General features: G+C 43.3%; 1 protein-coding gene across 1 annotated transcript in view; it reads right to left on the reverse strand.

Moving 5' to 3' along the window:
* The window catches only part of ADGRG4 (adhesion G protein-coupled receptor G4), an 87,988-nt gene extending 61,934 nt beyond the window's left edge, over positions 1 to 26,054 (reverse strand). Inside the window, exons 1-3 of the mRNA XM_044234682.1 lie at positions 26,045 to 26,054; positions 23,501 to 24,115; positions 1,090 to 6,948 (exon numbers count right to left, since the gene is read on the reverse strand). Coding sequence (XP_044090617.1) covers positions 1,090 to 6,948; positions 23,501 to 24,115; positions 26,045 to 26,054 — 6,484 coding nt within the window. The remainder of the gene's footprint in view (positions 1 to 1,089; positions 6,949 to 23,500; positions 24,116 to 26,044) is intronic.
* Positions 26,055 to 26,870: the final 816 nt, after the last annotated feature.

Below are 26,870 nucleotides of genomic sequence, written 5' to 3' on the forward strand. Positions count from 1 at the left end.
TTCGTGGTCAAGCTGAACATTATCTCACAAGATCATTTGCCCTGAGAAAATATTTATTTCTTCCTGTGACTTTCCTTCTGCTTCAGGTTTTTCTCTCTTTTCCTCCTTCTCTTGTCTGGTCCTGTCAGATTTCAATTTTGGAATGTTAGAAGTTGAAAGGACATCCAATATTGGAATGACAGGGAAGGTAAACACTCCCCAGCCATGGATAAGCTTTCCAAGCCGGCTGGAGGTGGAGAATGTAGAAACTTGAGGCCTACAAGGCATTCAAACAAACAGGCTAGAGTATCTCCTGGTGTTTGTTGGTATGTAGTCATCATGTCAGACCTAAGGCCATGTAGTTCACTACTGGGAGAGACAGAAGTTCCTGATCCATGTTCACACTGGCAGAGACAGAGTATCAGGAACAAAACGGGTAGAAAGTGTGTTTAGAAATGTCACCATGAGGGAGCCTGCGCGGCTCAGTTGGTTAAGCGACTGCCTTCAGCTCAGGTCATGATTCCGCAGTCCCAGGATCAAGTCCCACAACCAGCTCCCTGCTCAGTGGGGAGTCTGCTTCTCCCTCTGACCCTCTCCCCTCTCATGCTCTCTCTCATTCTCTCTCTCAAATAAATAAATAAATAAAATCTTTAAAAAAAAAAAAAAGAGGGGCGCCTGGGTGGCTCAGTCAATAAGCGTCTGCCTTCGGCTCAGGTCATGATCCCGGGGTCCTGGGATTGAGCTCTGCATCGGGCTCTCTGCTCGGCAGGAAGCTGGCTTCTCCCTCTCCCACTCCCCCTGCTTGTGTTCCCTCTTTCACTGTGTCTCTGTCAAATGAATAATTAAATCTTTAAAGAAAAGAAAAGAAATGTCACCGTGAATGAAAAGATACATTTACATTATATTTCAATAAAGCAAAGCAAAGCAAGATGGCTAGAGAAGTCTGTGTTTGGACAGGGTATCCCCGGCACCCACTGTCTGAAGGAGAGAGGCAACGTCTATACCATTCCTTATCTTTTTCTGCCTTCAGAGAAATAGCTCCCTTAGAGAACATGTGACCCATTGCGCATGCGTTCTGTTAGCGATGCGGACTCCTATTGCAGAACATACCCATGGACTCAGAGGCAGTAAGGGAAGTCACTGTTTCCATACGCAGAAAAGAAGATGTGGACTCCAGCCGGGATGTCTCAGAAGAGGAAGAGAGTAGTGAAGACACGGACTCTGTGGAAGGATGCGTTACTCCAGTGGATGTGAGTGGAAATAAAGCTGTGGTAGCGGTAAGTGTAGTGGTAGTTATATTTGGAAGGGAGTCCAGCGTGGGCTTAGGAAGAACTAAAGAAGGGGACGCTGATGCAGCTGGGATTCTGCTCCAAGCAGACGTTCCTATGGGGCTAGGTGGAAGCTCAGAACTGATAGATAGGGTGTGGTGTGTAGCAGGAGGCGACCTACTCATTCTGCTAAAGGGTAGAGGTTGAGACACGGTCTTGGAGTTGGCAGCCACAGAGGTTCTGGAAGATGCCTCAGGGGATTTGGAAATGTATGCACCGTCAGCTGTGATTTTTATAGATATGGGGAGAGAAACTGGGAAGCCAGTAGTGATACTGCTCACTGTAGGTTCAAGAGTGGTTTGCGTGAGTGCAGTGCTTACGGCAGCAATAGATGGTGTCGTAAAGTTAGTGAAGGAGCGCGCTGTCATGGTGTCAGAAGTCAGAAAGGAGGACTCTGACACCTCTACTGGAGAAGAAGTTACAGTGTGAGGGGTACCAGATACAGTTGCCGGTAGAGAAGCCGGAGGGAGAACAGGTGAAATCCAAGGCAGCGTGGATGAACTAGCAGCCTCTGAAAGTACAGATCCTGAAGTGGCACCGGAAGGAGTCCATGCGAGTGTGCTCCCAGGAGTCACAGGTGTAGCTGTCTTCTCAAGTGTGTGCTTAATGTCAGCCAAAGTGATAGATCTTGAAGATGTTGGTGATGAAGGGCTGTCAGACATCCCCGAGGTAGGAAGAATTCCTGACATGGAAACTGATGACTTTGCCGTAACATCTCCAGACACAAGACCAGTCTGAGAGGGTGTGGATGTTGACAAAGACCCAGGAACTAGGTATGGAGTCTCTGTTTCCACCTTACAGGGTGTAGATATATGAGTACTGGTGGAAATTGGAAATTGAGAACCTTTAGCTGTGGGTGTGTTCCAGGAAGTCATAAGCAGAGATTGGGTGTTACCAGATGTGATCCTTGTTCCCAGAACTGGAAATTCAACCATTTGGGTTGTAAGAGGGAAAAAAGTCTCTGAAGTGGAGAGCTTGGCTTTAGTACTACGAGGTGAAGAAAGAAATGATGTCAACGAAGGTGCCATTGTAATGGATGGAGTCCATGGAGGATGTGAAACAGGGGTATCCACAGATGTGGCTCCTTTTGTTAGTCCAGTTGCTGAAGCATTTTCTGACAAGGATTCCATCTTTTCTGTACTTGAAGAAAGGTAGGTGGTCGCTTTTACCCTTTCTGTGGGGCCAGAAGTGCTCTTACGGCTCGTCAGAGATGGGGAAACCTGAATATTCAGTGAAGTATGGAGATTATCTGATGGAGTAGATGAAAGCACACTTTCAAGGGCAGCAGTTCTGGAATAAGTATCTGTGAGAGCAGTTACTGTACTACTGCCTCTGGGAGTAAAGGATCCATTCATAGTCCCAGATAATATGCCCAGAGCTGTGGTCTCATCTCTTTGTGATGACTGTTGAGTTGTTGATCGAAATGGTGAAAATGTGGTCGTTTGAATGGAAGAAATAGCTTCAGTGTTCCTAGAACCGAGCTCTACTCGTAGAGCAGTGGTGCCTATGGATGGAGTCGCTATCCCCGCCATAACAGCGGTTGGAATGGTTTTCACAGAGGGAAAATTTGACTGTGTCAGAGAGGAAAAGGATGTAGGTGTGATCCTGGAGGACACCTCTGTCATTCCTGAAGTAATGGAAGCAGAAGAAGACGGTGGGCTTTTTGAAGTAGGCTCAGGTGCAACATCCAGTGTCAATGTTAGGGTCGTCATAGTCCTAGGGGCAGTTGAGGACAGTAATGAAGACAATGGTCCAACTCTTGTGGAAGTGTCAAAAGAAACAGCTGGAGGTAAGAAAGCAGAGCCATTAACTGACATTGAGGGCATCTCAGACGTAGGCCCAGAAGTGGCTGAAGAGGGACTTTTCAAAGAATCTGGATGTGCTGTTTTAGAAGATTTCATTATTGGTATCGTGGGAGTGTCAGAAACTCTTTTGGAGTTTAAGGCAGCGAAACTAACTGGCAGTGAGGACATCTGATAGATAGGAGTGGACGTCGCCACAGAAGTTTTCCCATGAAGTGTCGTAGGTGCATTTGGAGCAGACAGGGCTGTAGTGATCCCATCAGTGGAGATGACTATAAAATCGGCACTAGATGGTCCAGTTGTGGAAAGAGACAGGAACTCAGGGGATGTATGTGTGCTTTCAGAAATGGGAGAGGGAACTGAATTCACCTTAGTTGGAGTCTTAGGGGAAAGCAAGTATGAAAGAGTTGTGTTGACATTTACAGGATTGGACATTCTAGTTGTCCTGGAAGTTACGGTGTCTACAAATGAAGTATCCTGGTGGTATGAGAAAGGGCGAGTCACAGAGGTGGCACTCACTATCATTTTCTCAGTCCTGCGTGTATATACTGGAAGGGCACTGATGCCTTCTTTATCAGGAGACAGAAATCTGGTAATTGTCAGAGATTGTGAGGGGAGGGCTGTTTTCCCAAGACTGGTAGACATTTCTGGAATGTGAGCATCTACTGTGTGACTTGAGATAGAGGTAGGTGTAGTCTGTATAGTCCCAGAAGTGGGAGAAGAAGCTGAAATACTGTCAGGTGGAGTTGCAAGTGGAAGCTCTGATGGTGAATGTGTTTGGTGACTGGAAATTGTTGGGCTCTCAGCAAATCCCGTATCTGATGTTTTCAAGGATGAAGTACTCTGGGAGTCTGAAACAAAAGGATTCTGTGATGGGGACACTTCTGTCACCTTCATAGTTCTCGAGGTGTTTCCCAGGAGTGTGATCATCTGCTCTTTGTCAGAAGATAAGGCAGAAACATCAGTCACTAATAAGGTGGGGACCAGTGTGTTTCCAAGACCTGTTGAAGATTGAGAAATGGGACCATCTACTGTAAGCTTATTGGCAGAGGTGTGTGAAGATACGGTCTCATCAACAACAGAAGTTTCTGTGGAGCCAGGAGCCAAGCTAACAACAGCCCCACTGTTGCTGAAAGTGTACGGAAGGCTGAGAGCATGGGTAGAGGTCTCCTTCCCTTGTGATATGGGGTGGGTTGCTACTGGTGTAAACATAGTTGAGGTCACATGGGTAGGGGACACAACAGGAATGTTGTCGGGGAGAGATTTAGAGCAGACAAGAGTGGGTGTAAATGGGGTTACTGTGTCAGCTGAGGTGAAGAGAAAGGTGGTCTCAGCCTTAGTTGCCACAGGAGTGGGATGTCTCCACGAGGGGACTGGAGTCTCTGTCAGAGAGGGAACTGTCATGGGTGTCATCCTGACAGAGAACACTGTGGCTTCTGAAGTGGTGGGAATTGACTGTCTGTGGTTAGGCACAGGATCGCTGGTCGTTGAAGCAGTCTGATCCAATGGTGACGCTGAGGTTGTGGTCACCGTAACTGATGGCACAGGGGCTGCTGAGGAACGGGTAGCAGTAGGCTGTGGAGGCAAGATGCCAGCAGACAAGGACATAGCTGTAGGGACAGTAGCAAAACTGGTCCCCGATATCCTTGTGGTAGAAGCGCCCAGGGTCTCAGGGAATGTCTGTGTGCCTCCGGAAATGGGAGATAGAGTTGGATTTCCCTCAGGTGGAGTTTCTGAAGTCCAACATGCTGTGTGGGTGTGGGCGGAATTAAAGATTTCTGTGGTTCCATCGTATGGGCTCTTATGTGTGGTTTTCATCAATTTTGTGGAAAGCCAACTTCCTCTCACCTCAGTGGTTGCAGTTTTAGTATCCAACGGGGTGGTCAACTTTTCTACGTCAGGAAAAGGGGAAACGGTGACAGAAGCTGTTAACATTTGTGCAGATTCATCTGCTGCTTCCAGCGTTGTTGCAAATGGGGAAAGCTCAGTTGTCACTGCTATAGTTGATTTTCCCTCAAGATAACGGGAAGTTGTTTCTGTCCTTGTCGCAGGACCATTGCATCCTTGTGTTGTTGCAGACTCTGGTACAAGAGTTGTTGTCTCTCCAAATGCAACTGTGGCATTTGTCTCTGTTAGTGTGGTCTCAGAAGTGCTCTCCTCAGTAGAGACATTTGGTTCAATGTTAGCACGGGTTGATATTATATCTACTGGTGGAACAAATGTCTCCCTCGGTGTTGAAAGAGGCTTGCTTTCACCTGCTGTGGGCAGAGACGTAGTTTTTAGTCGTAAGGTGGTAAGTTTAAACTCAGGCAATTTGGTTATAGATGTCATTCCCGAAACTGTGGAAAAATTAGCAAACCATGAAGTCATCAACGTGGATAGAGCTGTCGTGTATCTGTCTGTACTAGCACCAGCAGTAATACTAGCATCAGTGATTGTGGGAGCATCGCTTTTTGAGGGGCTTTCTGGTGGGATAATAGTAGTACTAGTAGGGGATGAATGTCCTGCATTAGAATCGCTCCCGTAGAATGCTGATGTCTGCAGGGTCTGGTCTGGCCCGGGAGTCCACGCGGTTTCGTTGGTAGAGAACAGATGGGCACCATCATGAGTTATCCATGTGGGACCAGACTCAGATGCCTTAAACGTGGAAGCTGACCCAGTGGAATTCAAAAGAAGCATGTTTCCTCCACCTGTGGGTATGTTGTGGGTATATACTGGCCCAGGTGCTATGGGGGGAAGAAGAGTGTCAGCCACCACTGGTGCAAGTGTGACCCCAAGAGTCAAGGCTGTATGTGTAGTCTCAGTGTCAACTGGCTGTGCACTCTGAGCTCCAGCGAATGGGGAGGATGTCCTGAAAGAAAGGGCCACAGAAGAGGCCCTTTTTGGTATGGAGGTAGAGACTAGATCCTCCATTCTGGATGAAGAGACGTCCTGGAAGTTTGTAGATGTCAATTCTGTTTCAGCCGTGAGCATAGGCATCACCTCAATAGGCCTAGTTGGGAGAATTTTTGATGCTGGAGATGCTATTTCCATGTCAGTTGTTGCCAACATGGGTGCTGTCTTATTTCTAGGAAATACGGAATCCACTGGAGCAACCGCGGAGTTGAGCACAGACTCGGGTGGGAATGTCGATGCAGTCCCAACATGAGTAGTTGCAGCTGAAGTCTCTTCCACCGAACACCAAGGTACTGTTCCACCAGCTGTAGAGGTAAGAAGTTCCTGGCTAGCTGTGGAGATTGAAAGCACATCAATACCTGGGGATTCATGTTTGGGCCAAGATATTGTAGATACGGGTTTTGATTCAGCAGAGGAGAATGAAGGTGTTGTCTTCATAATGGTTGACTGAGATCCAGTCACTGAAGTTTTGGATATAATTGAATTCTTGGTCAGTCCAGAAGTGTATAGAAAATTCGTAGCTGTAGTTGGATGGAAAGTTTCAGTAGCAATGGCTTCAGCCACTTTTGTTGTCCTTATGCTCTCTGAAGATGGAGACTTAGTTATTTTCATGGAATTGTTAGTAGTGCCTATGGAGGTGCTCTTGGTAGGCAGAGGGACAGCTGCTGAAGTAGACAAAATGTGTGCCGTGAATCTGGTTGTCTCAGCTATGGGTGTCTTTAAAAATTTTGGTACAGTCATTGTTTTCAGAGGTGGAGATGTTATATTGGAATATGCTATGGTTGTATAATCAGTTGCAAACACAGGCATGCTTTTAAACGTCACTGTAGAAGAATATATTGTCTCTTGAGGTTTTAGTCCAGTAACTTGGGATGGAGTTGTCAAATCTATTTGTTGTGGAAGAGTTGTGCTCATTTCTTGAATTGTTATATTTTCAGAAACAACTGAAAATCAGAAAGCATGTGTTACTTTGGATTTGGCTTTAGAAATCAGAGACAATTCTGTTAGAGCTCTATAATTTTTTCTCATGTTTTTAAGAGGAGATAAGTATCAGATATAATCAAGCCACTTGATTATTTGGTTTTTCTTAAGATGATTTTCTACTTTCTAAAATCTCTATATGGTTCTCAAAATGCCTTCATTATGTAACAAGTAGAAGGACGTCCATTTCAGGGTTGCCTGGGTGGCTCAGTTGGTTGTGTCCAACTCTTGATTTCGGCTCAGTTCATGATCACATGGTCATGAGATTGAGCCCCACATTGGGCTCAGTGCTGTTCATAGAGCCTGCTTAAGATTCTCTCCCTCTTTCTCTCTCTCTCTCTCTCTCCTCTGCCCCTTCCCAACCCCACTCGTATACTTGCTTTCTCTCTCTCTCTTTTTAAAAAAAAATAGAATTTCATATACAGGATGGGTAGGAACAGGAAGACATTGAAAGCTAGGAGACTTTTTAGGAGGCTGGTAGAGTCATCCTCCTCACTTCATTCCCACCAACTCTGGGCCAGCACAACTCTCCATCACCTCTGTACCTGCATTTGAGCAGTCAAGTACTGCTGGACATGGTCACACAAGGGGATGAACTAGTATTTCTATCAATTCATCATCATCAAACCCAAATAAGCCTTTCACACTGCCCAGTCTACTTTTCTCTGGTCAATTTTGCTACTACTCTGTGCAGTAACTATTTAAAACCTTCCTCACTGGGGTGCTTGGGTGGCTCAGTCGGTTAAGCATCTGCCTTCGGCTCAGGTCAAGATCCCAGGGTCTTGGGATCGAGTCCTGCATTGGGCTCCCTGCTCAGTGGAGAGCCTGCTTCTCCCTCTCCCTCTGCCCCTTCCCCTGTTTGTGCTCTCTCTCTCTCTCTTTCATCAAATAAATAAATAAAATGTTAAAAAAATAAATACATAAAATAAAATCTTCCTCATTATCGAACTCTGCTCCCACATGTTTATTAAGTACCTGTGCCCCTTCCTTCATAGAAAAATGTAACTGATCAGAAACTCAGCACCACCTCACTTAGCCCTCATCATCAGTTACCTCTCCTTTCCCTAAGGAGCCTTTCCTTCCTGATTTAAAATATCTTCCAATCTCTTACAACATAAAAATAAAATCCCCACATCTCTCTGCAGGTACTGCCCTATCTCCCTCCTCCCCATCACATCACTTTAAGAAAGGTTATCAATCCTGACTCTCTCCACCCTCCTCAGCCCCATTCTTCAGCCCACATTAGTCTGGGTTTTGTCTTCATTCCTCTGCGCGGCACCCTCTAAGGCCACCAATGGCCTCCCTGAGAACACATACTTCTCAAGTCTTCATCTTACTTGATCTCTCAATAGCTTCTTACAATGCTGACCATTCTTTCCTTCTTAAAATGCTCTTTTCATTGATTTCCATGACATAACATGCTCTTGGGCTTTCTCCTAACCCTCCAGGCACTCCTATTCTATGTCCTTTGCAGATCCATGCTATTTAATCCAGTCATTAAGTAATAGAGTTCTTCAAGCCTTGGTCCCAGTATCTCTTCTCTCCTTACCCTGTGGTTCCTCCACACACCTCCATATTCGAGTTTACACCTGTACACAAATGAAAGTCAAAGTTATATCTCTAGACCAGATCTCTATTCTGAACTCTTAGATATCTCTTAGATATCTCTTACTTGACATCTCTTAGATATCTCATTAACCCCTCAAATTCTATCATATGCCTCAATTTGAACTCATTGTCTTCTCTCCAAACTGGATCCTCTCAGTACTCTCAGTGAATGGCATCATCATACATTCAATTATGCAAGCCAAAACCCTCTCCCTTGGTCTCCTTCCATTTCTCTCTCACCTGCCATAGCCAACCCATAATTTTGCCCTATGACTCTTATCTCCTAAATAGCTCTTGACTCTGTTTCTCTCCATCTTGATCACTTACCACCCTCACCAAACCACCATCAGTCTCTTCACCTAAACTCTGCAATAGCCTCCCAACTGAACCCTCTGCCTTTACTCTTGGCCCCCTCCAATCTGTTCCATAGTTCCATCAGGATGATCTTTTTGAAATACTAATTTGATCACGTCTCTCTCTCTCTCTCTCTCACACACACACACACACACAAACTTGGCTCCCTTTAGTGGCCTTCCATTACTCCTAGGATTAAAAAAAAAATGTGTTTCTTAATAGAGCTTATAAAGCTATGCACAGTTTGGTCCCCACCCAACCTGTCCAGCCTCACTCTGTGTGAGAAGCTTTCTCTCTTGTTTCTTGGACTCCAGCCCACCAGTCTTATTTTAATCCTCCAATACTTGACGTTCTCTTTCCCACCACAAGACCGCTACCTTCCTGTTACCTGTACTGGGAGTGTGCTTCCCATCCCTTTTGATCTGATTAACTTCTCATCCTTCAGAGTACAGCTCATGCATTGCTTCCTCAAGGAGGCTGCTACCTTCCTTAGCTTCCATGACTAGGTCAAACCAATCTATTCTAGGCTGTTGGGACACCCCACACCTCTTCTTCAGAGTAGTTGTCACTGCTGCAGGTTTATATCAGTGCGTGCTTATTCCCGTCTGTCCTCTTCACTACACCGTATGCTCAGGGCCTGGCACATGGGAGATGTCCAATAAAATTTGCAGGCTGACAGAATAAGGGGATGACGAGGACTTGGAATGAAATAAGAGTAGTGTGGGGGATTCCTAAAGGAAGAAGCAACAGGTTATGGTAACAAAGAAGCTTACAAGATGAAGAAGACAAAGAAATCTCAGAGGACGCAAATTTTGCTTTTGGGCTACTTGGAGAATGTTGATAATAGGAAATAGGGAAATTGGGAAGGTGGCCTCTTTCCGAAGAAAAATATGCACTTCTGACTTGGATAAGTGAACTTAGGGTGATGGAACATCCAAGCGAAAATGGCACATAGTAAAATTCAAGACTGAGTCATAATTTTTCTCCAGTTCAGATCACCCAGAATGAAATCATGCATATTTACCACTGGGAAATTAGCATTTTGAATTTATCCACCTGGGAAGCATATTACTTATGATGTAGAAATAATTATGGTGGTAGACAATCTACTAACTTGTTTCACTGTCTTGAGCATTCAAATTGCTTTTAATTTGCATAGATAGAAATTCTGAGATGTGTGTAGGATGTTCTTTAGGATTTTGTGGTCATTATGAAGTGGCATGAATGACACTCAGAAGCCTGCAACTGACTGTATAGACAGAGTTGACAAAAGTCATGCACGTATAAAGTCACAACACACGCATGCAAAGGGAAAAGTCAGAGTTAGTAGAAGTACTCTCCCACTTAATTTTACAACATCATTTCAATGATCAGAGATCACATTCTGTTAGGCTTTACCAAGAAACTGCTATCTTTCTGCAGCACAACATTTATGTCAAGACATCTGCCTTCAAATGTGTCCATTACTACAAGTAGAGGGAGAATAGTCAGGATTTTGGTTTCCATTTTTGGAGAAGGATTTACCACAGCCAACTGGCTTTTCAAACTTTTTAAAGGGTCACTTATACCACACTTGAGGAGTGTGGTGTCCCAGCTCCTGAATCACTCTCCAAGAATACACTAATTCTCGCTCTTTTACAAGTGATTCATGATGGAGCTGCACTCACTTTTTAGGAAAACGATAAAATACCGAATACCACAGAAGTCTATCTTCTTTGATACAATATTCAAAGAACACTGTTCCAGGAGTCTTTTTTAATTTTTTTTTAAGATTTTATTTATTTGTCAGAGAGAGAGAGAGAGGGAGCACAGGCAGACAGAATGGCAGGCAGAGGCAGAGGGAGAAGCAGGCTCCCTGCTGAGCAAGGAACCCGATGTGGGACTCGATCCCAGAACACTGGGATCATGACCTGAGCCGAAGGCAGCTGCTTAACCAACTGAGCCACCCAGGCGTGCCTGTTCCAGGAGTCTTAATGGGTAATGAGAAACTCAGAACACAGAGGCTGGGAGTTAGGTATGATATTTGTACCTAAAGATGGCTGAGCTGTAGATATTAATTGTAAGTAATTGTAAATGCTTCCAGTAAGCATTTGAAAAAGACACATAAGGGGCGCCTGGGTGGATCAGTGGGTTAAAGCCCCTGCCTTCGGGTCAGGTCATGATCCCAGGGTCCTGGGATCGAGCCCCACATTGGGCTCTCTGCTCAGCAGGGTGCCTGCTTCCCTTCCTCTCTCTCTGTCTGCTTCTCTGCCTACTTGTGATCTCTATCTGTCAAATAAATAAATAAAATCTTAAAAAAAAAAAGAAAGAAAAAGACGCATAAACCTTAGGAAAGGAGGGGGATGCCTGGCTGACTCAGTCAGTGTAGCGTGGGATTCCTCATTTCGGGGTTGTGAGTTTGAGCCCTACATTGGGTGTAGAGATTATTTAAAAAAAATCTTAAGGGACCCCTGGGTGGCTCAGTTCATTAAGCATCCAACCCTTGGTTTTAGCTCAGGTCATGATCTCAGGGTCATGAGAGTCAGTCTCTCATCAGGTTCTGCTCTCAGCAAGGAGCCTGCTTGAGATTCTCTCCTTCTTCCTCTCCCTCTCCCTCCCCTGCTCCTCAGCAGGGAGCCTGATGTGGGGCTTGATCCCAGGACCCTGAGATCATGATCTGAGCCAAAGGCAGAGGCTTAACCCACTGAGCCATCCTGGTACCCCCCAAAATAAAATCTTAAAAAATACTTAGAAAAGAAAAAACAAATGAGTTGAACAAAAATTGCCAAGCAGGTAACAGTTTAAGTACCAAGTATCTCTTAGAAAATAGTGCAATTTACATTGCCTCACTTGAACCCAAAGCCTGGATTTCTCTATTTCAACAGCCCTCCCATTGAATCTTTCAGGTGAGAGGTTTTCTCCAGAAGGATTAGTGCACCAAATTTCTCCTCTAATGTCTTTTATTTTTATGATTTTGTTTATTTGACAGAGAGATAGAGAGCACAAGTAAGCAGAGCAGCAGGCAGAGGGAGAGGGAGAAGCAGACTCCCCACTGAGCAAGAAGCCGAATGTGGGGCTCGATCCCAGGACCCTGGAATCATGACCCGAGCTGAAGGCAGAGGCTTAACCAACTGAGCCACCCAGGTGCCCCTCCTCTAATGTCTTTATTCACAAAGACTCCAGTCTTCCTTAATTAAAATCACAGAATCATAGAACTCTTGGCAATTGTGTTCAATCCCTTCCTTTAGAGACTAGGCACAGAGAGGTACAGTGCTGACAGGATGAGATTTCCACAGATGAAACATGTAGAGAAGTAAGACATTGTGTGTCAGAGTTTTAATTATCTAGCACCCATAAGGGCATGCCCTCAATTTATACAGAACCACCACAAACTTTGGAGAAAGAAGAGACTCTACCTAAAAAAAAAAAAAAAAAAAAGACAAACTTATATAATAAAAGCCAAGTTCTGCAAGTGCTGAACAGCTCAAGAATAAGCAATCACCCAAAACTACACGACATAAACCATAGAGAAGAGTATCACTGTGCTAAACTAAAATGTGAAGATTCCCTTGCAAGCCTGGGCATCGAAACCCAGTGGGGATCCCAAATTACAGCCATGCCCTGAGACAACATCTGCCTTAAAGAGTCATCCATATCCCAAATAAAGTCAATCCAATCAAATGCCTGTACTTTTTAACCAAGACTTATAGGAATTAAAGATTCTTTCAAACCCCAAGTCTGGCAGTTAATTACGATGGGTTAGGAAACACATTCAATTGATATGGAAAAAGCATTTGACAAAATCCGATGTACCTTCATGATAAAATCCCTTGGCAAGTTGGAAGCCGAGGGTATTTATGTCAATTTGATAAAGAACATCACTAAGAGGGGCACCTGGGTGGCTTAGGGGGTTAAGCTGCTCAGCAGAGAGTCTGCTTCTCCCTCTCCCTCTGCCTCTCCCCGTCCCTGGGCTCTCTCTGTCTCTCTCTCTGTCTCTCTCTCTCAGATGAATAAGTAAAAAAAAAAAAAATCTTAAAAAAATAAAATAAAATGTACTTCTTTTAATGTGATATCTAATTAAATATAATAGATGCCATTAAACATAAGCATTTAGTATTATATAAAGATGTTATTTATTTATTTATTTATTTATTTAAGAGAGAGCAAGAGCAGGAGAACACAAAGTAGAGGGAGAGGCAGAGGGATAAGGAGAAGCAGGTTCATGAACTGAACCAAAGGCAGATGTTTAACTAATTGAACCACCTGGTGCCCCACATTTACTATATTAAAATTCTTTATAAGTTTTGCTTAGATGAGGAGTGCCTGGGTGGCTCAGTGGGTTAAGCCTCTGCCTTCGGCTCAGGTCATGATCCCAGGGTCCTGAGATCGAGCCCCACATTGGGCTCTCTGCTCAGCAGGGAGCCTGCTTCCCCCCTCTCTCTCCCTGGCACTCTGCCTACTTGTGATCTCTCTCTCTCTGTCAAATAAATAAATAAAATCTTTAAAAAAAAAGAACATCACCAAGAAACCTGCATTTAACATCAACCGGGGGGGGGGCGTGGGTGGCTCCATCAGCTAGGCTGATTCTTGATTTTGGCTCACATCACGATCTCAGGGTCGGGGGATTGAGCCCTACGTCAGGCTCTGAACTCAGCAGGGAATCTGCTTGAGATGCTCTCACTCCCTCTCCCTCTGCCCCTCCCCTCACTTGTGCACATGATCTCTCCCCCCTCTCTCTCTCAAATAAATAAATAAATAGACAAGGAAGCAAAGCAAGAATGTCCACTCTAACCACTTTTAGTCAACATAGTACTGCAAGTCAGAGGCATTCCAGTAAGGAAAGAAAAAGAAATAAAAGACAGTGCAGTGGGGGCGCCTGAGTGGCTCAGGGGGTTAAGCCTCTGCCTTCGGCTCAGGTCATGATCTCAGGGTCCTGGGATCGAGCCCCGCATCAAGCCCCGCATCGAGCCCCGCATCGAGCCCCGCATCTAGCCCCGCATCTAGCCCCGCATCGAGCTCATTAGGGACCCTGCTTTCCCCACCTTCTCTGTCTGCCTCTCTGCCTACTTCTGATCTCTATCTGTCAAATAAATAAATAAAATCTTTAAAAAAAAAAAAAAAAAAAAAAAAAGACAGTGCAGTGGCCCTAGGCTGGCTCGGTCAGTAAAGCATGCAACTCTTGATCTCAGGATTGTGAGTCTGAGTCCCATATTGAGGGCAGAGTTTATTTAATAAAAATTTTTTTAAAAAAATTTTAAGCATTGCAGATTACATGATTGTCCATGTAGAAAATCCCAAGTAATCTTAAAAAAAAAAAAAAAAACTCCTGAAACTTAGAAGTGAGTTCAGTGAGGTTAGAGGATACAAAATTAGCACTAAACAAAGTGTTCTTCGACTTGACACCAAAAGAAAAATTGATAAATTCAAGTTCACCAAAACTAAAAGCTTTTGCTCAATGAAAGCCCATGTGAGAAAGCTTTTTAAGAGCAATCTGTAAACTAGGAGAAAATATTTGCAAAACATATATCCAACTAAGGATTAGAATATATAAAGACTTCTCAAGACTCAACAGTAAAACGAATGTAAATTTAAAAAATGTAGGTGGGGCACCTGGGTGGCTCAGTAGGTTAAGCATCTGCCTTCAGCTCAGGTCCTGATCCTGAGTCCTGGCATGGAGCCCCACAACAGGCTCCCTGCTCAGTGGGGAGTCTACATCTCCCTCTTCCACTCCCCCTGCTTGTGCTCTCTCTCTCTAATAAATAAATAAAATCTTTTTAAAAATGGGCAAAAGACATGAATAGTTCACTGAAGAGGTTGCATAAATGGCAAATAATCATAGAAAAGGATGTTCAATGTCATTAGGTACCAGGGAAATGCCAATGAAAACCATAATGAAGCCGCACTACACACTTACCAGAATGGCTAAAACAAAAAGTAGTGGCAACACCAAATGCTGGCAAGGATGGGAGAAACTGTATCACTCATCCATCGCTGGTGGAAATATTAAGAAGGTACAGCCACTTTGGAAAACAGCCTGAAAATTTTGTGCAAAACTAAGTGGGTGGGGTGCCTGGTTGGCTCAGTCGGTTAAGCGTCTGCCTTCTGCTCAGGTCATGGTCCCAGAGTCCTGGGATCAAGCCCCGAATTGAGCTCCCTGCTCAGCAGGGAGCCTGCTTCTCCCTCTCCAACTCCCCCTGCTTGTGTTCCCTCTCTCGGTGTGTCTCTGTGTCAAATAAATAAATAAAATCTTTAGAAATCTAAAACATAAAGTTTAAAAAAATAAAAATAAATGGGCAACTACCATACAGCTCAGCAATGGCACTCCTGGGCATTTATCCTGGAGAAATGAAAATTTGTGTTTACACAAAAACCTATACACAGAGACTCATAACAGGGTGTGGGTGTTTTTAGGGGGAGGGAATGGCTACAGGCAAAAATTGGAATCAGTCCAAATGTCTTTAATCAGGTGAATGTTTAAACACACTGTGGTACATCCATACCATGGAACCTTGCTCCACAATGGAAAAGGAAAAACTATGGATACATATAAGCTGGGCAGATCTCAAGGGGGGAATGATGCTGAGTGAAACAAGTTCAATGCCAAAAGGTTACCTACCATCTGATTTCATTTACTAACATTTTTGAAAATGACAAACTCCTACAAACAGCAGACAGATTAGTGATTGTCAAGGGTTAGCGATGTGGAGAGCCGAGGGAGGTGGAGAGAAAGGACAGGAGGGAGGGAGGTGTGTTCATGAAGGGCAATGAGGGGGATTCCTGAAATACTGAAAGTGTCCACTACCTTGACCATGTTGGTAGATGCACAAATCGACACAGGTGATAGAATTATATAGAACTCAATACACACACACACACACACACACACACGAGTCCAAGTAGAACTAGGGAAATCTGAATAAGATTAGTGAATTGTATCAACATCAATATTCTGGTCATTATACCAACAACTTTGTGAGATGTTAGTCTTGGGGGAAACTGTGCAAATTGTACAAGGGATCTCCAGCCACATGTGAATCTACAATTCTCACAATTAAAAAAAGGCAAATGCAAAAACCCACGTCATGCATGTAGCTGAGTGATAACCGAATGTCCATCCCTACTGGACGGACCACAGAAACCATGGAGTCAGGCCTCCATCTTTGAAGGGCTTGCAAACATGTTTTGCCACATTCATTCTGTTCCCGTTTATGAACAAGTGATCATTTGCACAATTGATTTGCATGAGCTTTGCTATCTTCTGTAGTTTAAAGTGGGGATAATCCATGCTAATTCACAGCGGCCTGTGGGCTTAATTGCCATTTGCTCCTTCACTCTAGACAAAATTGTATTATTGTAATCATTGGGAGCTGGAGAACAGAGGTATAGAGTCGCTGAATATTTATGAGGCATTTTGTTGCAGATGTACCTGCCAAGAGAATATTAAGTAGAACATTTGCTAAGGTACCAAATTCTGCCTGTAATTTGGGTATATCACCTCATATTAAATCTTTGTGTTTTTCTAGCCTACGTATTGCATCTGGTTTTTTTCTTTCAATCACGAGTGTGTTTATTAGATTTGTGAGATAATAATGACCAGGAACCGCCACAGACAGATCTGCCTGTGGGGTAGAAAAAATATGAAATGAGTATCTTTAATGAGTATATATATATATATATATATATATATATTTTTTTTTTTTTTTTCAAAATGATGTCTGTATTCAGTTTCCAGGCAAGGACATGAAAAATGAATTCTGAGATAGGGCTAGAGCTTCCATCTCTGAATCTATAGGAGAACGTCACTCTGTGCGTGGGAATACAAATAAGAAGGTTCGAACAAACTACAAACAGCTCTTGCTTATCTTTTGTGATAAAAACAAGGATAGCACAGAGAATTGATACACGAGGGCCAAACCAAATTGCCTTTTAGCTAATAGAGCCCACAACCATGGAACCTTTCCTATCAGAGCTGACAATTGCTTAGAGGGCTTCCTAGTGGGCCAAACAAAGGTCTTAGAAAGTGCATAAACTATATAATCAATTTCTGCATATTCGAAGAATGGTTAATTTATAAAGTGATTCAAAGCCACTGGAACACGAGATCAATTAATACCTCTTAGCAACTCAATACCTCCACAGATACAGGGACCCTGGGTTTTGATACAGTGCGGATTTCCCAGGATGGACTCAGCTCATGTTATTTCATTCTTTCCAAAGGTGATTTCTCCAGTACGTATCTAGGAGTCATTTCATCTGCATATCTTTGGGAAGACTCTTCATCTTCATACATCCTCAAGTCAGAACAAATCCTTCGTTGGGCCATGTGTCTGGGCTAACATGAAGCAATTATGCTAAACATACTTGGAGAGGAATTTGAGCTTGTGATCTGTCCCTAATGGTCACTTCAAGAATTTCCTGTCACCATCCATTCCTTTTCAAAATACGGCAGACTTTTGTCACGGCTAAAACCTGGAAACAGCTTAAAAGTCCTTCAAAGGGACCTCAATGAATAAATTATAGGAGATCCCTACTCTGTCGTACTAATCAGCATCCCCCCCAATAAGCAGGCAGCTCTATATTCTATATTTTCTGATATGAGAGTGCCTCCAAAATATATAATTAAATAGATTAAAAAGATGAAGACTATGAGCATATAATGATGATCCTAACTTTGAAAAAGAAAAACAAAGACTATATTCACGTAAACCCAAGTTTTCAGTTGTTCCTGCAAAGATAAGTAAGAAATTGTTAAAAATCGTCACTTTTAGGGAGAGGACTTAGGGTAAGAGCAATATTGATGAGTAGGAGGCTTTTACTTTTAATTTCTATCTTTGTGCATTGTTCAAATTTTTACCAGCCTATCTACTACTTTTACTTTAAAAAATAAATCCATTTTTATGAATAAAGTAATAAACTAGTAAAAATGGTGACAGTTTAAATTGTAAAACTTCTATCTTTTGCCTTGAAATTCTACTCTTACAAACGTGTCCTATGAAAAAGCAAACCCACATATACCAAGATGTATGTACAAGGATATTTGTCACAGCATTATTTAAAACTATTTTTAAAAACCCTATAAAAATCCTATTAAAAAAAAAAAAACTTTAATGCCCATCAGTGGTGAGTTAAAGAAATCAGAGCACATCTGTAAAATGGGTATATGCAGCACTAAACATGCATGAGGTTGATCTAAATGTACTGATGTGCCCATGATAATATTATGTTATAAAATACATCAAGTGTAAAACATTCTGTATGTACGTACATATTATTTTGGGTTTTTTTAATCTTGTATATTGGCTTTTTAAAAAAGATTTTGTTTATTTATTTGACAGACAGAGATCACAAGTAGGTAGAGAGGCAAGCAGAGACAGAGAGGGGGAAGCAGGCTCCCTGCTGAGCAGAGAGCCCGATGTGGGGCTCGATCCCAGGACCCTGGGATCATGACCTGAGCTGAAGGCAGAGGTTTTAGCTCACTGAGCCACCCAGGTGCCCCTTATTTTGTTTTTTTTTAGGACTATACACACAGGTGAACACTTGTTATAAAGCCATTTAAAAAAATCTAAAAGAACAGACACTTCTGTGGAGAGGTTTTACTTCATAGTTCATGCACTTTGTATTGTTTGAGTTTATAATAAACTCCATATAATTAATAACCATAATGTATTGCACTCGTGATTTTTTTTAAGATTTTGTTTTTTGGGGGCGCCTGGGTGGCTCAGTGGGTTAAGCCTCTGCCTTTGGCTCAGGTCATGATCTCAGGATCCTGGGATCGAGCATGGCATCAGTCTCTCTGCTCTGCAGGGAGCCTGCTTTCCCCCCTTTCTCTGCCTGTCTCTGCCTACGGGTGATCTCTCTCTCTCTCTCTGTCTCTCTCTCTCTCTCTGTCAAATAAATAAATAAAATCTTAAAAAAAAGATTTTGGTTTTTGGGGGCACCCAGGTGGCTCAGTCGGCTACAAGTCTGACTTTGACTCAGGTCATGATCTCAGAATCCTGGAATTGAGACCCTTCATTAAGATCCCCACACAGCGTTGGGGAGGGGGTGCTTGACCTTCTCTTGTTCCCTCTGCCCCTTCCCCCACTCATGAGTGCACACTCTTTCTCTCTCTTTCAAACAAATAAATATTTTTAAAAAAGATATTTTTCGGGGCACCTGGGTAGCTCAGTGGGTTAAGTCTCTGCTTTCAGCTCAGGTCATGATCTCAGGGTCCTGGGATCCAGGCCAAATCGGGCTCTCTGCTCAGCGGGTAGCCTGCTTCCCCTTCCCCCTTCCCCTTCTGCCTGCCTCTCTGCCTACTTGTGATCTCTCTGTGTCAAATAAATAAATAAAATCTTAAAAAAAAAAAGATATTTTTCTTTTAAGTAGACTCCACGTCCAACGTGACGATTGAACTCACGACCCTGAGATCAAGAGTGACATGCCCCCCTGACTGAGCTAGCCAGGCGTCCCTAAAGGTGTTGTTTTTAAATCATCTCTACACCCAACGTGTACACTGAACTTACAACCCTGAGTTCAAGAGTCCCATGCTCCACCAACTGAGCCAGCCAGGCTGCCCCCTGCATTTGTAATTTGCAAAAATAAAGAAAAGATGCTTAAAAACACCTCCACAACTAAATCCCTAATGACTGGCAACTTCGCTGTTATTATTTATTACTGTGTTGTTTAAATATTCCTGAGACATCGTCAACTCTTGTGAATACTTGTTTATTAAATCCAGGTAGGGTTCATGGTTTTCAGCAAATGTTCCCCAAAAGCCTTGTTCTCATGAATATATAAATATATACATATATAATTTATGGGTAAATAGATTTATTGAGATTTGTAACCTAGCAATGTGCTCATTAAAATTTATTCCTTAAAGGTCATAATCCTTCTGTAGACCATAAATACCAATTTATTAGGCAAAAGCTGAGCTAGCCGTGTTGTAATCAGTCGTATTTATTCATGTAAGTGTCCCCTCTCCCCCAGATGTCACACGGCCAGGGCAGAGGTAGAAGAAATTCTATGGTGTTACAGCTCCTTCAGTGGTGAGCAGGCAGAAGTGAAAAGAGCACAAGCTTTGCAACCGGATAACTTTTTGCTCAAATCCTGGCCCCACTGTTTATTTAATAGGTGACATTAAGCAGTTTTTTCTAACCTCTTTGAGCCTCTCTTTCCTCATCTATAAAATGCCTGGCACGTGGAAAGAACTTCATAAAAAGTAGCAATTACCATGTTATTTTTGAATAGGAGGGAAACTATAGACTCTGTCCTCGGAAAGAGGAATCCATCTTGCCTTTTTAGGACACTTTCAAGCCTTTCAAGGGCTCTGCCCAACTCTCGAGGCCATTCCGGACCTCAGGTTAGAAAGCCCTGGTCTAAGGTTTAGAAAGAACATCTGAAGACACCTGAAAAGTAAAAATAATATTTTCTACTCCTTTTCCGGGTTGTCATTTTAGGTTGTGCTTTCTTTTCCTTTTTTGTTGTGCTGGAGTATTGGTGTATTATGCCTATCAGAACCCAATCAGACCAAGAGGCTAGGATGTTCCTTAAAGAGGGTTAAAAAAGGGGACGCCTGGGTGGCTCAGTTGGTTAAGCAGCTGCCTTCGGCTCAGGTCATGATCCCAGGGTCCTGGGATCGAGTCCCACATAGGGCTCCCACATAGGGAGCCTGCTTCTCCCTCTGCCTCTGCCTGCCTCTTCGTCTGCCCGTGCTCGCTCGCTCTCTCTCCCTCTCTCTCTGGCAAATAAATAAATAAAATCTTTTAAAAAAAAAGAGGGTAAAAAAGACCAAAGTAAATGAGGGCTGTCTTGCACTTGAACAACATCAGCTAGATTTTGTGATTTGCTAGCAAAGTGGTAGGAAAGGCCATGGCAATTCACTGGCCAGATTAGGTTTTCAAAGACCACTGCTAAGCATAAGGATTTAATAGAGCCATACTTCTGGTTCTTTAGATCAAAGATTAAGTAACTTTAAACTGCTCTGGGTGAGCTGTTCAGGCTTAATCTACTAGTCCCTAGCTCCATTCTGTAATCGGAGCTAGCTAACACTGCTCTTTTTTTTATTTTCAAGGCTTCGGAAAAGAGAAAAACCAAATGTCTCCAGGTAGTCACTCAAAGGAATAGCTTTCCTGTTTCTTTGCTTTAGTCTCATCTCAAAGAAACCCAGAAGCCCCCTGGAATGTGCCTCTGCCATTAATTCAAACTGCTGATGAAAATACATCTCCAAAGTCTGTGAGAACTTATTAGGCGTGGATCTGACCCCCATTCCCTCAATACCACCCTCAATCCCTAAGAATCGTGAATAAAACCCAAGAATGAAGATTGTACGCGAAGTAACCGCTTGAGCTAAAGCCGACCCTAAAGAAGAAATGAAACAAGATGGGATCGGGAGGGAGACAAACCATAAGTGACTCTTAATCTCGCAAAACAAACTGAGGGTTGCTGGGGGGAGGGGGGTTGGGATAGTGGGGGAGGGGGGTGGGGTTATGGACATTGGGGAGGGTATGTGCTTTGGTGAGTGCTGTGAAGTGTGTAAACCTGGCGATTCACAGACCTGTACCTCTGGGGATAAAAATATATGTTTATAAAAAATAAAAAAAATTAAAAAAAAACTAAAAAGAGTGCACATTTCAGGAAATGAGGGGGGAAAAAATCTCATCTTGATCCTGTTATCACTGACTTTACCCACGCTCAGGACCACTGCTGCCGAGGTTGGAAAAATTTGGATTTGAGGGGAGAACAGGGTTGGACAGAGAAAACCAATCGTATATTCTCTCTTCGAAATTAGAAAGAAGGAGAAAAATATATGTGTCGCTCCAAGCAGCCTTTCCAAGAACGCCATCCCCAAAAGTTCCTAACATAATTACTGCTCATGAAAGAAAAATGAATTGGTTTATAAATCCCATTCCTTGCTAAAAGGAACCAGGACTCTTTGGTAGAAATGGTTGATTCTTGCTCTGAGCAGAGAAAGTACAAGATGAGCCTATAACATCTTGTGCTGAAAGTAAGGAAGTACTCAAAAAATGATGGGAACGTGTCAAAAGGACACAAGAGCCAGATGGAAGGACTCCCACTGGCCCAAACTGGGCCAATTTGAACATCAAAATAAATGATGGCAACAGATTGTAACCCATTGAATAAGGTAAGAATCCATGAGTTCATGCTGGTACAGACACATAACAACTGAAGGAATATCAAAGTAAATGTGGAAGAAGAAAACACTCTTCCTTGCAATAGACTACTACCTAATAAATGTTGAAAAATGACAGAGTTTTAAAAATCAATGTTTTGTGACTATTGTATAAGCCATTGAGTCAAGCATCTTCAATAGTTGTAAAACTACTAGGTGAAAGTTTGTTAACAGGGGCGCCTGGGTGGCTCAGTTGCTTGAGCATCTGCCTTTCATTCTGATCATGATCCCAGATTCCTGGGATTGAGTCCCTCATTGGGCTCCTTGTTCAGCCGGGAGCCTGCTTCTTCCTTTGCCTGCTGTTCCCCATGCTTGTGCTCGCTCTCTCTGACAAATAAATAAAACCATTTTTAAAAAAGTTTGAGAAGGGTGCGCCTGGGTGGCTCAGTGGGTTAAAGTCTCTGCCTTCGGCTCAGGTCATGATCCCAGGGTCCTGGGATCGAGCCGGGCATCGGGCTCTCTGCTCTGCAGGGAGCCTGCTTCCTCCTCTCTCTCTCTGCCTGCCTCTTTGCCTACTTGTGATCTCTTTCTCTGTCAAATAAATAAATAAAATCTTAAAAAAAAAAGAAATGATCAGTCCTTTAAAAACAAAAGTTTGAGAAGAACAGGATATTTACATAACCTCCAAATATCTCCCCCCAAATTGGGTTTTTTAAAAAAGATTTATTTATTTGAGGGGGGAGGAGGCAGAGGGAGAGAATCCTCAAGCAGACTCCCCACTGAGTGCAGAGCCCAATCCCACGACCCATGAGATCATGACCTGAGCGGAAACCAAGAGTCGGACCCTTAACCGACTGAGCCACCCAGGGGCCCTTTCCCAGAAATTGGTTATTAATTTCAGAGGGAGAAATAGTAACAGTGGAGAAATCTAGAAAAATAACTATAAAAGAAATTAGTAGGACAATTTGAATATTGATGATGGATTAAATACTGATATTATATCAAGGTACAGCAGTAAGAGAATGTCCTTATTCTAAGGAAATACACACTGAGCTATTTAGAGGTAATGAGGCGCCATGTCCATAACTTATTCTTAAAGGATTAAGAAACAGATTGTGTGTGTGTGTGTGTGTGTGTGTAGGGAGGAGGAAAGAGAGAGAGAGGAAGAATAATAAAATAAAATCCGGGGAAACAAAGTAACAATCAGTGAATCTGGGTAAAGAACTTGTATAAATTCCTTGTCCTGTTGTAATTTTCTGCAAGTTTTAAATGATATCAAAACAAAAGACAAAACGCAAAGAGAAAGAAAATAGTCTTTGCTCTACGTTAAAAAGCAGATGAAAAAACTGGCAACCTTGGGCCCCTCTGAGGAAGACAGAGCCTTGGCCCAGAGTGGATTATTCAGACTAGCGAACAGAAGACCAACCGTTGCTAAGGAGGATAGTTCAGAAGTTACTCACAGCAGCGCAGTCTCGTGTCTACAGTTGGGGTGATCTCGTTGATGAGCCAAACATCTGCTTCCCAGCTAACAATGTTTCCACTCGCGCACTTCAGAAACTCCTCATTTTCCAGGATGTGGTCCCAGAGCTGAAAGTAGTAAAAGCTGCCAGTGAAGCCAGGCAGGGCCCTTCCTACCTGGCTGTCCCGGTTCGTAAGAAAATGTCCTAGAATCAGAGTCCCATTAGGTGTCAGGCTTTGTGGTTGATCCATCATTACCAGTATCCTTTCAGTATTCAGGAAGAGCTCTAATCTGCCCTTCACACCATCCCATACCAAGCATACCGTATGCCATTGAAAGGGAGTCAGGGAGTAACGGATATAAAAGGTCTTGCCCAAGTTGTATAGTATTAGCTGCTGATGGTCTCCTCCAAGTCCAAGGTCTATGGCTTCTCTGCCCAGGAAGGCATTATTAGCAATATAGGAGAAGGCCATCCAATCACTTAATTTGTCCTCCATGAACACCAGGTCAATGCATGCTGTGAGTCGACTGAGTTCAGGAACCGTGTTGGCCAGGCTTACATACGTGTCAGCTCTTCCATAAAAATCCAGTCTTTTTCCTTTTAGGGAAAGTGCCTCTGCCCAAATTTGGGGAAGGGGAAAGAGAAAGCAAATGAAATTTTGATAACAAAAATTCAATTGTATCTTCTTTGGCCACATAGTCAATCCCAGATTACACAATGCTATTTATTATGAGTCAACACGGGTGCAAAAAAAAAAAAAACAACAACAAACCCAATCCCAAATAGTGGATATACAAAAATCATCTCTATTTGACACTGGCATGTGACATTTTCTGGCAGAAGAGTCTCTTCCTAATTATATTTTGCCTGGGCTAATATGAAAAGTCAGATTAGTGCTCCCAGAGCACACACCAGCTGGACAGTGTGGGGAGGCAGCTAGAAGTATTTAGCTAAGTTGGCAGAGAGGCGGCCAAGGAAAAGGCAGCTTGGATTTAAAAAATCTGCTGCACATAACCTTCACTCGTGTAATCAAAGGATAGCTCTTTCCATCTACCTAACTGCCTTATTATATTCATGGTGCAACAGCAATTTATTTCTCCAATGCCTTTTCCTGAGCCAAATTACCTGATTTATTTGGTCTCTGGAGACTGTTTCTCACTGAAGGCTCCGACAGAGGCCTGGAGGATGACCAGCTAGACAACACTGAAGCAGCAAGGCTTCTGTTTGTCCTCAGGAATGGGAGAAATGGCACTGCCCTGAGTGTACCCCAACTCCTTCCTTCTGTCTCCTCACCAAAAGGCCTGCATATCTTTAAGAGGTTCCTGGTGGGGGGCACCTGTGAGGCTCAATTGAGTGAGTGTCTGACTCTTGATTTCGGCTCAGATCGGGATCTCAGGGTCATGGGATTGAGCCCCACGTCAGGCTCCCCACTCAGCAGGGAATCTGCTGGTTTCCGTCTCCCTTTGCCCCTCACCCTGCTATCTCTCTGTGTCTCTGAAATAAACAAATCTTTTTTTTAAAGATTTTATTTATTTATTTGACATACAGAGATCATAAGGACCTTAAGACCTCCTGATGCCTCAACCTTTGCTTCAGTAAAATGGGGATTTCAGGCCACAATATGTAACACAACTCAGGAAGTCACCATTTGCATTATAATCTGTGCCAGATAATAGCCTTATCTACTGACCATACAAAACTGTTTGAAAATTAAGGGCAATGATGCCTGCAAAGCCCTCTCGAACATTGTTGAAGAACACGGCCGTCTGCCATCACCTGGGTCAGCTCGCCGTGCTGGAGTCCCAGGATCAAGCCCCACACTGGGCTCGCTGCTCTGCAGGGAGTCTGCTACCCTCCCCCTGCTCCTTACCCTGTTCATGCTCACTCTCTGTTGCTCTCCCTCGCTCTCAAATAAATAAATGAAGTCTTAAGAAAAAAAGAACATGTCCATCACTACAGTCATTTGGTGGGCAATTTGGCAATATCTATAAAAATTTTAATTGAGTGTGCCCTTTGCTTCCTGGGAAGCTATTGGTGAATCATGATACTATCACTGTGACAAAGCTCACACCCCAGGACCCAAGGCAAATAGCTGAGAACAGCCCAACATCCATGTAATTCCAGTCCCAGCGCAGCCCAAGACCAACCGAAAAGGGCTTTAGGGCAGAATGGAATTCCAACCTCTCTCTAAATTAGGGCTGTGACCTTGGGACCAACACTCTAAAACTGACAGCCAAAACAGCACACTAGAGGGGCTGACCAGAAGTGACCACTTCCCTGCTTCGGAGAGACGGCCCCAGGGGCGAGCTTCTAGATATTCTCTAGCTCTACACGATTGTCTTCCTCCATTCCTGCACTGAGTATCTTTCAAAGGCAAGCAAGGCCGTGCCTTCCCATGCACATATGCATGCGTGTGCGCTTGCACCCCGCTCCCTGTGCGGGAGCCCCTGCCATCCACCTGCCGGAGAGCTATTTCTGAACTGTCCATGGTGGGTGAGCAAATGTTTATTTCTGTCCCTGGCTTATGTGATTATATTATCTTACCATATTTCATGTGGCTAATAAATCAAAAGGTAACCCTACAAGGTGATAATCACTAAGAAACCCAATATCGATTATGGCTGGCCAACTGTATTTCTGCTCAGCCCTCCAATATGACGTCAAGCACAACGTTTAAGAACAGGTTTTATGGTGAGTGTAAATCTCCAGGGCTTACTTGTCCCTTAAAAGAGAATGTACCACAATCCCCTATTGTCTACAGGGCTTCTCCTCTCTGTAATACACGAATGCAAAGCCAGTTGCCATAGGACACAAGCAAGCAACTTACTGAATCAGAAATACAAAAAGATGGCCTCTTCCTAGTTTTAAAACACAAGCTACAATGAGATACTATTTTTACTGCTTTGAAATGATAGCATTTTAGGCTGAAAATACCCAGCAATGACGAGCTTGTGAGGAAACAAGTCATTTTATTTATTTTTTTCATATTTTTTTAACTTATAATGTATTATTTGGCCCAGGGGAACAGATCTGTGAACAGATCTGTGAATAGGCTTACACACTTCACAGCACTCACCACAGCACATACCCTCCCCAGTGTCCAAAACCCAGCTACCCTATCCCTACCTCCGCCCACCCCCTAGCAACCCTCAGTTTGTTTCATGAGATTAAGAATCTCTTAAGGTTCGTCTTCCTCCCAATCCCATCCTCTTTCATTTTTTCCTTCCCTACCTCCCACAACACCCCCCACCTCTCAAATTCCTCAGATCAGAGAGATCATATGACAATTGTCTTTCTCTAATTGACTTATTTCACTCAGCACAATACCCTCTAGTTCCATCCCCATTGTTGCAAATGACAAGATTTCATT

The sequence above is a fragment of the Neovison vison genome, chromosome X (assembly GCF_020171115.1).
Source record: "Neovison vison isolate M4711 chromosome X, ASM_NN_V1, whole genome shotgun sequence".
In the NCBI taxonomy this organism is placed as follows: domain Eukaryota; kingdom Metazoa; phylum Chordata; class Mammalia; order Carnivora; family Mustelidae; genus Neogale; species Neogale vison.